The 13,696-nt window shown below is 46.3% G+C and overlaps 1 protein-coding gene across 1 annotated transcript; it reads left to right on the top strand.

Moving 5' to 3' along the window:
* Nucleotides 1–2,121: 2,121 nt before the first annotated feature.
* LOC137667311 (nucleoporin NUP35-like) lies at nucleotides 2,122–12,417 on the top strand. Its single transcript, XM_068408010.1, has 9 exons — nucleotides 2,122–2,241; nucleotides 4,329–4,493; nucleotides 6,168–6,228; nucleotides 6,849–6,990; nucleotides 7,384–7,453; nucleotides 7,544–7,672; nucleotides 8,620–8,787; nucleotides 9,160–9,215; nucleotides 11,934–12,417. The coding sequence occupies exons 1-9, from the start codon at nucleotides 2,122–2,124 to the stop codon at nucleotides 12,415–12,417; spliced, it is 1,395 nt and encodes a 464-aa protein (XP_068264111.1).
* Nucleotides 12,418–13,696: the final 1,279 nt, after the last annotated feature.

Below are 13,696 nucleotides of genomic sequence, written 5' to 3'. Positions count from 1 at the left end.
CTGCCTGTATACTGACTCGTGGATGGTAGCAAATGCCCTGTGGGGATGGCTGAAGCACTGGAAGAAAAACAACTGGCAGCACAGAGGAAAACCCATCTGGGCAGACGAATTATGGCAGGATATTGCTACTCGATTAGAGAAGCTGGTTGTGAAGGTACATCACATAGATGCCCACGTCCCCAAGAGTCGAGCCACTGAGGAACAGCAAAACCAGCAGCAGGTGGATCAAGCTGCTAAGATTAAAGTGTCCCAAGTAGACCTGGACTGGCAGCATAAAGGTGAATTATTCTTAGCTCACTGGGCCCATAATACATGAGGCCATCAAGGCAGAGACGCTACGTACAGATGGGCCCATGACTGAGGGGTGGATTTGACCATGGACACCATCGCACAGGTCATCCACCAATGTGAAACATGCACTGCAATTAAACAAGCCAAACGGCTGAAACCCCGGTGGTATGGAGGGCGATGGCTGAAATAGAAGTATGGAGAGGCCTGGCAAATTGATTCCATCTCGCTTCCACGCACCTGCCAAGGCAAGCACTACGTGTTCATGATGGTGGAAGCAAGTCCCGGCTGGTTGGAAACATACCCGGTGCCTCACGTCACTGCCCGGAACACTATTGTGGGCCTTGAGAAGCAGATTTTGTGGTGACATGACACTCTGGAAAGAATAGAGTCGGACGACGGGACTCATTTCTGAAATAGCCTCATAGGCACCTGGGCTAAAGAGCATGGTATTGAATGGATATATCACATCCCCTACCACGCACCCGCCGCCGGGAAAGTGGAACGATGTAATGGGCTGTTGAAGACAACGCTGAAAGCGATGGGTGATGGGGCATTCAAAAATTGGGATGAGCACTTAGCGATGGCCACCTGGTTAGTTAGTACCAGGGGATCTATCAACCGGGCTGGTCCTGCTCAATCCGAGATGTTGCGCACTGTAGAGGGGGATAAAGTCCCTGTGGTTCATGCGAGAAATATGTTGGGGAAAACAGTTGGGATTACTCCCGCCTCGAGCAAAGGCAAACCTATGTGTGGAATTGCTTTTGCTCAAGGACCTGGGTGCACCTGGTGGATGATGCAGGATGGGGAAGTTAAATGTATACTCCATGGAGATTTAATTCTGGGCGAGAATAGCCAATAACTGTATGATGCCAAGTGTCATTTCTTATAGTAAGAATCACCCCAGACGCTGAACATGGGCTGCAGCAGATACACGCACTGCAAGATCAAGATGCAACACACCATCCTGCTGTGCCCAGCTTCAACAGTCCATAACACCGTACTGAGGCCTGGTCCCGAGCTCCGAACTGAGGGGATCCCACACCGATGTTTTTCCTGCCCTGAGAGACCATGATGAGGAGTGGAACCCATGGATACGGACTGAATTGATTTAATAGACTTCTTGGAGGGATGGCCCATGGACTGGAGAGAATATCTGTGTGTGGATGTGTGTGTATGTTGAGGGATGGGGAAAATAGTAGTGACTTGATGTAAATGATATAGAATAAGGTGTGGAATCCTGTCCTGGTTTCATTGGGATTCGGTCTCAGTTTGTGGCCAGCCATGGTGATCAGGGCCATTAGCAGTTAAATGCAGGGCGGCTGACCCAGGCTGGCCCACAGGTGTGTTCTGTATCATTAGCAATCAAGTTCACTATAAAAGGGAGGGCTTGGTGGGGAGAGGGGAGGCTGTTCTTGCTTTCCTCTCTTTTTTTGTTATTGCTGATGATTGCTATTCCTGGACAGCCTGCTGCAACCTGTAGCTAAGTACACTTTGGTGTGTTTTGTGTTGTCATTTATATTGGTTTATTTTATTAAATCTGTTTAATTTTAACCCACAAGACTCCCTCTTTTTCCCAATTTCCATCCTCATTTAAGAAAGGGCCATTGGGTGAGAGAAGAGCTGTTACTGTGCAGCCCCGGGGGGCCGAGCGCAGACACCCCGTCAGCGACGGGTGGCCGCGTGCGCCCTCAGCCTCGGGCAGCACCGACAGCCATTTTCCCGCGCCCTCCCCGGGGCCGCTGACATGGCGGCGGGAGGCAGCTCCGGCCCGCCTGAAGGCGCCCGGCGGAGCCGCCGCCACGGAGCCGCCGCCGGCCCTTTCCCGTCGCCATGGAGCCGCCGCCCGCCGCTGAGCCGCGCTGCGGGGCCGCCGCCGGCCTCCCGCCGCCTCCGCCGTCGTTGCCCCCTTCGGCTTTGCCGGGCGCCGCCTCGCCCCGCGCCTGCGGGGCCGTTGGGCAGCGCGAAGCGCCTCAGAGGGCGCTGCCGTCCGGCCTCGGCTGCGCGGCTCTTTCCCCCGGCGCTGCCCGCGGTCCTCTGGCCTCGTCAGGGCGCTGAGGCTGGTGCTGAGCCCCTGCTCCGGGCGGGGGGAGCCCGGACGCCGCCGGGTTGAAGCGGGTGACGGGAGACCGCGACGCCATGAGCACCTTCCTCCGGGGGAGGGTGACAGGGGCCGCGGGGCTACAGCGAGCAGCCGCCGCGCCGGTGCCCCGCGGTGCTGCGTCCGTATGCGGAGCACCCCGAGGCCCAGGGACAGCTCCGGGGTGGGGCGAGGCCGGCTGTGGCGGCAGGGCCGCGGGGCGGCCGCGGGGCGGCGGGTGTGAGCCCGCGGTGCTGGGCCGGAGTGCGTTCCCCGGGCCGTGCCGCGGAACCGGCCGGCGTGGGGAGGAGGGTCCAGCCCGGGCGTCGTTGCTTTCACGTAAGAAACACCTTTAAAACAGCCCCAAACCCACAGTTACTGCCAAAACCGGGGATCCAGCCGCAACCAAAGTAGCTGGGTTTAAGAACGAAGCCTTAGCGTGGCAGTTCTTGTAGCTGCAAACGATGCCAGGTTGTGCGAGGCTTTGCTCGCTGGAAAATAAATGGTCAGAGCTGTCGTGGTCACTGCCCGTGTTTTGGCTCGTGTTTCTTTAACAGGACCACTGTCTAAGCAATGGAATAGACTAGATCACTTGCCTTCTTGCATGTTTTTAAATTTTGTTTTCATTAACACAGGGGCTGAGCCAATGGTATTATATGTCTGTTTTCTTCTCTGAGGAGTATGAGTGAGTAGTTAGCAGCTTTGTTGGTTTATTTCCTGTCATGGGTGATCTTGGCTTTTGTATTAAATCAGTTGGCGTAATCTAAATATCAGGTGGTGTTAGTATGGAGTCATTTTGAAGGAGAAATTGGGGATTAAAGTACTGCAAGATAATTTTAGATATTGTTTTCTTTCAATTTCAAGCAGAGTTGGACTCAATGATCCTCATGGGTCGTCACTTCCAAGTTGAGATATTCTATGGTTGGTGGTCTGTTGGTCTCCTGCTTCTTGCTTTTGTCTGTCCCCCCCACATACAAGCCTCTTAGGGAAATATTTATGAAATTGAAAGTAGTCATGTGAATTTCACCTAATTGATTCTAAAAGGGTTTATTACAGCCTTAGAGTGTCAAATCTAAGAAAGGGGAAACCAGTAAGATACTAACACAGGCCTCCCAAAGTGACTGGTTAAGTATATCGCTTAAACTGAAACCCTTGGTGGGAGAGTGCTTTATATAACACACTGTAACAGTTCTTGGATGTGTTGAACAGTTTAGAGAGGAGTTTTGAAGCTTGGAATTTAGGATTGAAAAGTACTTTGGAAAAGCTTAATTTCTAAATGTTTGGCAAGTGAAAACTGTTAAGTCACACTACTTTTTTTTTTTTTTCCCCACACACAAAATATTTAGAGATAAATCAAGACCTTTCAGTCAGTTTAATTCTCTGTTATAGTGGAAGTCCCAAAGTTTACAACTGGGAGAGCAGTTGGCTTAACTTCAGCGTGTCTTAGTGGAAGCCAGTCCCTGCTCGCAAGAGCTTACATTTTTATTTAGTATGAAATTTCATGGGAAGGAAAGGAATTTGGGCAGTGGGAATGTGACAGCATGTGCAATGTCTGTGTGCATTTTGGTACGGTTCTTCAGCCTGTAACTGTCTCATGTCTTAAAAACCTTGCTTTTGCACCTCTGCTACGGGGGAGTTAGTCTCTGGAGCAGTTAAAGTACACTACTAACCTGCCTTAGAATAGGAAGATGTAGCTGTGCTCAGAGCTTCATAAAGAGAACAAGTGCATGCAAATAGCGAATATACTGGGCTTATAAGAGGTGTAAAAGTTCTAGGTGATCCTTGTGTAAGGAGGCAGTTTCTGACACGTATGTGACATTCTTATGTAGAACATTCAAACCTGAACAGTTTGGTAGGCCAGATGGTTTTGCAAACCCCCAGTAAAACCATCAACAGCCTTTCATGGCTGAATTTACTGTTGAATTTTCAAGAACAAGTAGCAGTGGAGTAAAATTACAAGTTTTCTCATGCTCTTTATTTGTTTCTTTTAATTGCAGGAGGATTTCCTCCACAACCAGTAGTCCCTACGCATAAAGATAAAAGCGGTGCCCCACCAGTTAGAAGCATATATGATGAGTTATCCAGTCTTGGACGTACGTCAATGCCTCTAGCCTCAAGAAGACCAGTAAGTGGCTTAGGTCCTTGGCAGAAGTTGTGAGGTAGCTTACAGCTTCAGGGAATTCTTTAACTCAGTTGTATAAAGTGCTGTAGCAAAATGACTGGTGAGTCTTCAGATGGTGCTTAGTCTGAGTGTTTGGTGCTCCTGTTCCTGTGTAGGCTAAATGAGAGCTGCAGTCATGGAGCTATCTCCTATTGTTACTGATTTTCAATACTGTAGAGAACGAACCATGCAGATCATGCCTCTGCTGTGCTTTGTACGTGACAAATGCAGACTTGTTGCAGCTTTTCACCTTCTTGTAAACATATTGGGCTGCTGGTTGCCAGAAGGGTCCAAATATGCTTTATCTTTTCTTTTAGTGGGCAACAGAGGCACTTACTGAAATAGAAGGAATTTTGTACTGAGTAAAATATCTGATGAAAATTTGGGCAGGGAGGTGGGGTTAATTTTGAGAGAGTAACAGGAAAATTTCTAGAAGGTCATTCTGATAATAAGCTCCGCTACTTTCCTCAACGGAGCAGTCAAGCGTTAGTAGGTTCTTTTGCAGTGAACATGATTCTTTTGATGCAAGGAGAAGGCCTTTCACTGAATGAGCCGTCTTTTTATGGAGTGTTGCCTTCTGAAAAGTTTATTCTGAAAGTTCAAGTTCTCTGTGAAGGACAGAGTCCAATACTGTCTTAAAGGACAGGATATTTAAAAAAAAAAAAGAGCAGCTATCAGAATGCATGTTGCTAGGTCTACAGGTGCTCCAGTTTGTTTGATCTTGTATCTAAGAAATGCCATGATTCAGGCTAAAAATACACTGAAATTGTTTTGGATATTGAAATCTTTTGATGTTAAAAAGAAAACAACTACTAGCAGCTAAAACTCAAAGTATACTTTCCTTCAGTGCAGTTGCACTAAGTAGTTGAGAGGGCAGGTAAGTCTAGTGATGAGGAGCACAAGTGGGGGTTATGCTGCTGTGATTTCTAAGCCCTTTAGTGAAAATCAGGTGCTGGTAACTGATGATAGAGGCATCCTTTCCATTAGGATGCACATGAATGTGTGAATTACTGTACTAGAGCAATAGTGAGATGCCTACTTTGAAAAAGTTAAACTATAAGGTGTCTGAGTATTGATACCTAAAGCTACTTGGTTTCACAAAGCAGAGGTGATTGGTGTTAGGTAACAGATTTTTCAGTTCCTGTTACCTAAAGCTCGCCCTAAGCCTAAATAAGCTTTCTTCTTCTATACCAGTAGCTCCTTCTTGTTAGATGCTAAAATATTGTAAACAGACCCTGAATCCTGTTGCTTCTGGTGCTTCCCTTCTGTAGTTTGCTCTAGACTCCCATACTATCTCTGGTATTTGCATTTAAGCCTCTGATCAGGAAGGTTAACTGCATTCTCTTCTCAGTCTTAGTAATCAGCTGGAAATGCCAGTATCTGATAGTTGAGGCCTACTGGATGTCCAGGCTGTCTACTAGGCTGTGTGCTAGAATGTAAAAACATTGTCAAATAACTTTTAATAATCTTGTATTAAATATGCATGTAAATGTCTGCTCTTACTCTTAAAAATTAGGAGTAACTTAAGGCAAACAGTTGATATTCTTGCCTGATGCTTAAGTTACCTGCAAATGAGATCTTGTGATCTGAGAAGTTCACCTGTAAGACTGATTTGTTACTTTCTGTATTTTAATGCAGACCAGCTTTACTCTAACACAGAGCCGGCTGGTTGGAACTACGCCATCAGCTCCTGGAACAGGTAGATGTCCTGTCAAAATATATAATCTACTTTCTTACTGCTTTCCTTAATACACATTAATCATCACTGTTGAAGCTACGTCAACTCCTTGCTAATTTGCGAAGGAGTTGCATCGTTATTTACTAGCTTTTCAAAAGGTGTGTGGCTGTGGATAGGAAATACTTTTCCACTCTGAGACTGACTGAATTTTGATCAGCTTTACTTATTCCTGATTCAAAATTTGTTGTTAGCTGAGCACAGAGGTGGTTGTACTTGAGTGAAGCAGCTGAGATTGATGGGTTGCCTTCCATCTTCATCAGGTTTCCTGTCTTGTCTATGAACCCGTGGCTTCTTGCGAAGCTTAATTCTGCTGTCTTCTTCCTCTTTGGCTTCTGTATTAAGCTGCTGGTGTTTAGAGGTCAAGGAGGAAGCTAGGTTGCTAGTCCTAAAACTTACTAGCATGCTTGCAGACGTGAAGTTTGGATTGACTTACTGTGTCTGTGTCTGCAAATAAATCTCTATCAGACTCTTCCATCTACAAGTGAAATGCTTGATAGTGAAATTATTCTTTTACTCTAGGCTCTTAAGCTTATCTGTCTGGCAAAATTAATTTGTTAAACAATGCCATTTCAATTTTATAGCTTCCAGTATGTCCAGTCCTGCAAGTATTGGCCAGCCTAGGAAGACAACTCTATCTCCTGCTCAGCGAGATCCTTTTTATACTTCGGATGATTCCCTGACTTCAGAAGATCAACTTGATGACACCTGGGTAACTGTATTTGGGTAAGATGATTTCCAAAGTATTGGAAAAACCATGGGTGAAGTCTTTGCAACATATGGGAAGAAGTACTTGGACGTTGCTGTTGTCTGGCATTCCTTGGTTCTGCAGGAAATACAACTGTGGTTCAAGCCAGCAAATGCATCTACTTTAGTGAAGCACCTTACCTTAAGCTACATGTTAACTTTTTCAAGTTAGAAAGGCAGCATTCTACCATTGAGGTGTGTGATGCAGTAAAAATGCTTAGAAGATTATATTCCTCAAGTCGTTGCTTCTAAAATGACATTAACACACTGGTGTCTTTTGGATTTCTAAAAACCCTTCACAGGGTTGTACTTTAGCACCAGAACTCTTAGACTACTCGTTATAATTTTTTGAGTGTTTTTTCTGTCTTTCAGGTTTCCTCAGGCATCAGCTTCCTATATTCTCCTGCAGTTTGCTCAGTATGGAAACATACAAAAGCATGTGGTATGTCTTAGTTTGAGACTTATTTCTGAAAACATTCTGGCTGATTCTTTAAAAGGCTGAATTTCACAGTTCTCACTTGATCTCGTACAGATGTCCAACGCAGGAAACTGGATGCATATTCGATATCAGTCTAAGCTTCAAGCTCAGAAAGCCTTAAGCAAAGACGGAAAAATTTTTGGTGAATCTCTCATGATCGGTGTCAAGCCGTGTGTAGACAAAGTAAGTTAACAGCTGCTTTTATTTCAATATAAGGCACTCTGCTTTTGGGCTTCCTCTTTGTTTTCCCCGACCTCTTTAATTTCTTTCCTTTTTGAATTGCAAAGCAGAGGCCGTTCAGTTATATGGGTACAGTCTATGAGTTTTTCTTAAGTGTTTGACAAGATTTCCTGCTGGGAAGGATCATTATGGGACATCTCTGTGCTCCTTGGAAGTTACAATGCACAGAATTATATTCCTGTACAAGATATGAAGTGAAACCATAACATAAGAGAGAGTCTGGATAAGAGTTTCCCAGACTGGAATTTGTGGCATTTAGGGGCTGCAATAGATATGTGATGGCAGATGAAGACTCTTCTTGCTCCTAACTGTCCCTCTTTTTTATGTGACTGTTGATCTGATTCTGGTTTTCCAGTTTATCTTAGTATATCGGACTGAAAATTTGTTAGCAAGACAGTCCCGATCCTATTCTCCCACCTGCCCCCACAAAAACGAGTCCCTTTCTTGTACGTAGTGGTTGGGGTAGGCATGGCTGTATTTCAGTCTGATTTTATCACGAGGCGTTAGTTTCTAGGCATTGACAGGGCCCTGACCATTAATTCTCGCGGCACGTTGCATTGGGTACTGTACATGAGCTGAAGCAAATGACAGTCATTCTTTTATAGTTCACAGATTATTTTTTTGGTCTCCTCTAAGGGTAAGTGATACTAAAGAGTAATGTAAGCTTTCAAATGTAAACCATTCTGGGAAGGCAGCCCTGTTGAGCTTGCAATTACTTCAGTTTTTATCAGTTAGAAGCGTTTCTTAGACTGATTAAAATTCAGAACCAAATGTACTTCAGTGCCCCTTTCCTCTGTGGGCTTCTGATGGTAGGGCTTCCAGTCTCTTCTTATTTACTGTTTTGGTGTCCCGTTTGTATTTGTTTACATTATATTAACCCTCTTTTTAAGAGTGTGATGAAAAACTTTGAAAGAAGCTCCACATCCTCAATGTCTTCAGTTTTCACTCCACCTCCAAAATCCGTCAGCACACCAGTACAACCTGCAAATGATACTACGAGCATTTCTACAGTGAGACTGCTTGCAATAGGATATAAAGCTTCCACTAGTGACTGTCAGGTATTTTAAGGGAAACAGGAGCATGTGTTTCTTTGTGCCGTCTCCCCTTAGTTGTATGAGGCTGTACACACATGAACTTCAATGTGACAGTAGCCTTTATCTTCTCCTGTCATTTCTTTAAAGATGTGGTTCAAGTACAAACTCAAGTCTGTTCAGTCTCTAAAATAGTAATAAAAAAAATAATAAATTAACGAGACTTGTTACTTTTCCAGAGGTTAAGGTCTTGTTTTGAGAATCTTTCAAACATGTTTTGTCAAAATACAGTAGCACTTGGGAAAAGAAAAGAAAAAAACTGGTTAGTATTAAAAGAACCAACTATATGTTGACTGATTCTCTTTATTTTCTCTCTTCCTCTTCCCCCCTGCCTTCTAGGTGGTTTCTGGCAGACAAACTCCTAGGAAAGATGGCTCAGAAGGACTGTTCTTAGTGTTTGTGATTTTTATTATTTTATTAAGATTCATTGCTGGTTTATAATTATCTCTAGCATAATATTCTAAATGTCATAGCAACCTTTTAACTGTTTGTTTTATTAATAAAGCTAAATAAAGTTAATTTTCCTTAGGTTGTTTTTTAAACAAGCGTGAGTTCTGTTGGGAAAAATTATTTGCAGTACCTGATTGTTGGGGAATATTGTTACAATATTGTTACAGCTAGTGGGAAAAATCATAACAAAGAAGGGATTGAGAAATGCTGAATCTACAGTGAGGATTGCCAAGCAGATGCTAGGCTGGCATGAGAAAGAGGAAGAAAGTTGCATCTTGCTGATAGGAGTAAGGAGCGCTTGAAACTGCTGAATCGATATGTGGCCTCGCTTATAGTTGCAAAATGAATAGACAAAGTGTATCAAGAAATAGAATGAAACATTAAACAAAGCACTGCTTCAGAATAATCATGAAAGTAGAACCATGTACTGTATAAAAGGAGCTGTGCTGCTTGCAATAAAAGATTCATCAATGATCTGAAACTCATCTACGCGTGCTGTCGTTACTGCCACACCTGATGAACCTATAACTGGATCTGAACACACTGATACTAAAAATGATCTTCCCTGATTTCAAAAGGAAAAGCCCTACCAGTGTTATTGGCTTCCTCGTGTGCGACAGTTGTTGCTCGTGCGTTTGTAGTGTTTTAATCTGGAAAGCTCACTGCCATTTTGTTGTGAAGCTCTTGGTGCCGCTCAGCAGTGGAGCACACTTGTTCCCAGAGCTGCACCGTCTGGGGCAGGGAGAGTGACGGGGCTGCCCGGGTGTGCTCTGCCCCGTCCGGCTGCAGAGGCTTGGCAGGGTTTCTTCAGGCGCCAGAATTACTCCACTGGCATCAATGTGGTTTGTGCTGAGCTAATGTCGAGGCCATCGATGCTGCCAATGTTTATTAGTGTGTTATCTCTCAGCAGAGCAGGTGCTGCTGATTTTTACTGAAGTAGGAACAACCAGTGTCAAAACTAGCTAATGCTTAAATGTCGTCCCATGGGTATTTTACAGTGGTGTGCACTCAACAGGTAACCAACTGTAGCATTCTAAGCTATAAAATGCTGAGTTGAAATAGCTGAATAGAAAAATGCAATGTGTCAGTGACTAGAGCTGCTTCCATTTCAACAGTCTGCTAAGAAATTTTCTCTCAGGTGTTGGCTGAATGATGATTTAAAAAAAAAAATTGAACTTCCCCCCCCCCCCCCCTTGAAGTTTCCTTTTGGAGATGAGCCTCTCAAGTAACTGTGTGTCACTTAAGCTCATAGTCTTCGAGACAAAGGTCTCTTTCATCTGGAAGAGAGCAATTTTTTCTCCAATACTTGGAAAACTACGTGCAACTATTACTCTTTTGATTCCGAGGCCGTGCTAGTATGAGTCAACATCAGCATTTTAGTTTGGGTCAGTAGTATGTTGGTCAGGTGAATATCCAGTCATATTTCCGTGCTTTGCTTCACACTGCAGCGTGGTCTCACAGTTCAGCTGCGCTTCTCTGATGAAATTTAGATTGAAAGATTAGTCCCGGAGCAGCCTAATGCCCCTCGGATGCAAATGGGCATCCAGTTTACAGGATTAAGCTAGAGATGGTCCTGAGTAAAACCCCAAAGCACTCAGTGAGAAGTCAGGTTTCTACCTCAGGGCACCTGGTACTTCACTGTGTGCTTTAGAAGTCACCCACGTGCAGGCAGATTCAGAGATTTCTGAGATGCATTTTACTGTATTTGCTGACTGATGCTTTTGGAATATTGGTTGCTACTCATCCATTTGCTTTTGATCAAAGGGAGCTGCTCAAACCTAATTAAGATCTGAACGTGTTTTCTCAGAATACATCTGGCTTTTTCTTGGTGAAAGATATTTGTCATGCGGATGACTTCAGCAAGAAAAGAGGTAGTTCAGCTAAATTCTTGGTTTGCTAGTTGCTTTGCAAAATACACTTCTGGTGCACTTCACACTTGTAATAGTGTGTGTAGGATTTAGTTTAGTGAAGTGACGAAAAATAAGATTGAACTCGGATCAAGTAAGTCTGAAGCTAAGTACATAAGGAAGGAGTGGGAGCCAAAGTCAGTAGTTTGGCTGACCTATTTTACCAGTAAGTCCCAGGTCTAAAACTGCTAAGGTGTTTAGTTTTTTTCCAGTTGTTTGCCTTAATCTCTTGTTTCTCACAGCTTTAGGAAGGATTTTACTAATAGGTCTGAGCTGCCTCTGGCAGGCATAGTGTTACTATAGCGAGCAGCCTTGCCAGTCGGCTGCACTGAGCCAAGGGCAGGGAGCCACTGGGCTGGTCCCGAGAGCTGTCAGAGGAGGACATCAGTCACACGCCGCCTTCGCCGCCACCCACAGCCCCCACGCCCCGCTGCCCCCGCCGCGGACGGGCCGACACCCCCCGCCGGGGCGGTGGCAGGTGACGGGAGAAGGGGCGGGTAGACCTGTCCCCCCAACCGCAGCGAGCCCCGCATGTGGCGTGTGCCCCCCGGAGGGGCTCCGGCTGTGGGGTGCGCTACCGTGGGCTCACGAGTGCGGTTCCTCCGGGATTTGGGGGGGGGGGGGGGGGGCAGGGAGAGATGCCTGGGGGCGCGCCGCCCCCAGCCCCAAGCTCCTGCCCCTCCTCCGAGCAGCCTCCGCGCCCGCCACCGCACCCTTTTCTTTTTTATTGTGTGTTTTTTAAATGCCAAACTCCAGGCGGCACCTGAACCGGCCGGGCTCGTTGGCAGGCACCCGGCAGGATCGACAGCCGCCGGCTCCTGGGGCCCGTGACGGCGTGATTGGGGGCAACGGGCCATTTCTCACCCCCCTCAGGCAGGGCCCGTCCCGCCCTCCGCCGGTCGCAGCCCCTGCAGCCGCCCGCCGCAGCCCGCCCTCGCCGCAGCCCCCCGGCCACCCTGACCCTCGGGAGCCGGCACAACTCCAGGGTCACGGCGAGGAGGGGCGGAGCGGCGGGGCCGGGCTGCGGCCGCCCTCCCCCCGGGGTGCCCGCCGCCGCTTACCGACCCTCCCGCGGCTCCTCACGGCTCCCCCGGCGCGGCCCGGCCCGGCCCCGGGAGCCTGCGGGCGCGGCTCCGCCCGCCCAGCCTGGCAGGGCCGCGGCGGCTGCGGGGAGAGCGAGAGGAACCGGGGTTGGAGCAGGCTCTGGCGCTGCCTCCGCGATCCTCACCCTCAGCCTTAGCGTACCTGTAACGTACTCGCTCCGTTTCACAAAGCCCCCGGCCAACCATGGATTGAAAACCATCGGGTTCATCAGCATGAGGTGACTCTAACCGTATTCCTTCACCGCCCTAAGCGCTGCTTTCTTTTTGCAGCGCACAAATCTAGAAACAGAATTTGTCACGCTGTAAGACATGTTTAATAAAGATGCTCAAGTCCTCCCCCCCCTCCAAGAGATCTACAATTTGCAGCTTTATCATGTAAGACTTTACACCCTCTCAGCTGACTCATCTTCCAGCCTGCTTTACCTTTATTCTGGATTGCAAAAATCAAAATTTACGGGGTGAAATTCCAGCGCCAAAAGAGGGAACACCTTAGAAAATAAGCCCAGAACCATGAGGTAACATCTGAAAGTGTCTCTTAGTCAGCATTTACTGCTGGCAACATAATACCACCCATCCTCTCATCTTGTCCTCCAAAATAAAGGAACTGCTCCCAGGAAATTTAAGGGGCCGGGGGCAAACACTGTCCTGAGAGAAATTCCTGTCTTTGCGGTTTGTATCCCTGATGAAGGAAGCCCCAATTTCTGAGAGGTGCCTTCCTCCGATAAGCATTTTCCATCGTTACTTCCCTTCATACACAGTGAAGGGTAAATTTTGACAGCTGTCATTCATCCCTCAGCATTTTCAGTACCGAGGAAGGAATCAGGGAAATGGCAAAAGTGGAAAGTTTTGACAGCTGAGACACAGGTGAGAGAGCAGAATTTGCTGCTGCTTCTCACAGCCAAAAAAGAGGGTGAAAACACACATAATAGCACCATTTTCCTGCTTATGAGTATGTACGTGTACATCCAGAAATAACCAGCAAGTTTATTACAGTGTAAAAATGATGTTGATATCATAAATATTTGATAGATTTTAACAACACAGCACATTTAAGGCCCCATTCCAGTTGTGATTCTCTTTCAAAAGTGTCCTAAGTTTAGGTAGGATAGAGTCATGAAAAGACAGAGAAAGATTAACAAAAATATGAAAAGAAAATATGCAATTCCTTTCTGGGAATAAATACATCCTGACTTGGACTAGAACAACAACTTTTTCCACCTTCTAGGTGTCAGGACCCTTCTGCCTGGGAGCGCAGCTCCTCGCAGACAGTCTACCCCATGCATCCACCATTTCAAAGAATGAGAACACTTTTCCCTGAAATATTTGCACTGACCATTTCATTACACATCACTGACCCATTTAATTACACCTACTACAATCGTACACGGGCACTTTCAGGGCTGTACGGCTGCTCTC

Source organism: Nyctibius grandis, chromosome 9 (genome assembly GCF_013368605.1).
Source record: "Nyctibius grandis isolate bNycGra1 chromosome 9, bNycGra1.pri, whole genome shotgun sequence".
NCBI classification, from domain to species: domain Eukaryota; kingdom Metazoa; phylum Chordata; class Aves; order Nyctibiiformes; family Nyctibiidae; genus Nyctibius; species Nyctibius grandis.
Note: the sequence above shows the minus strand (reverse complement) of the source record. Positions and strands in the feature narration are given on the sequence as shown.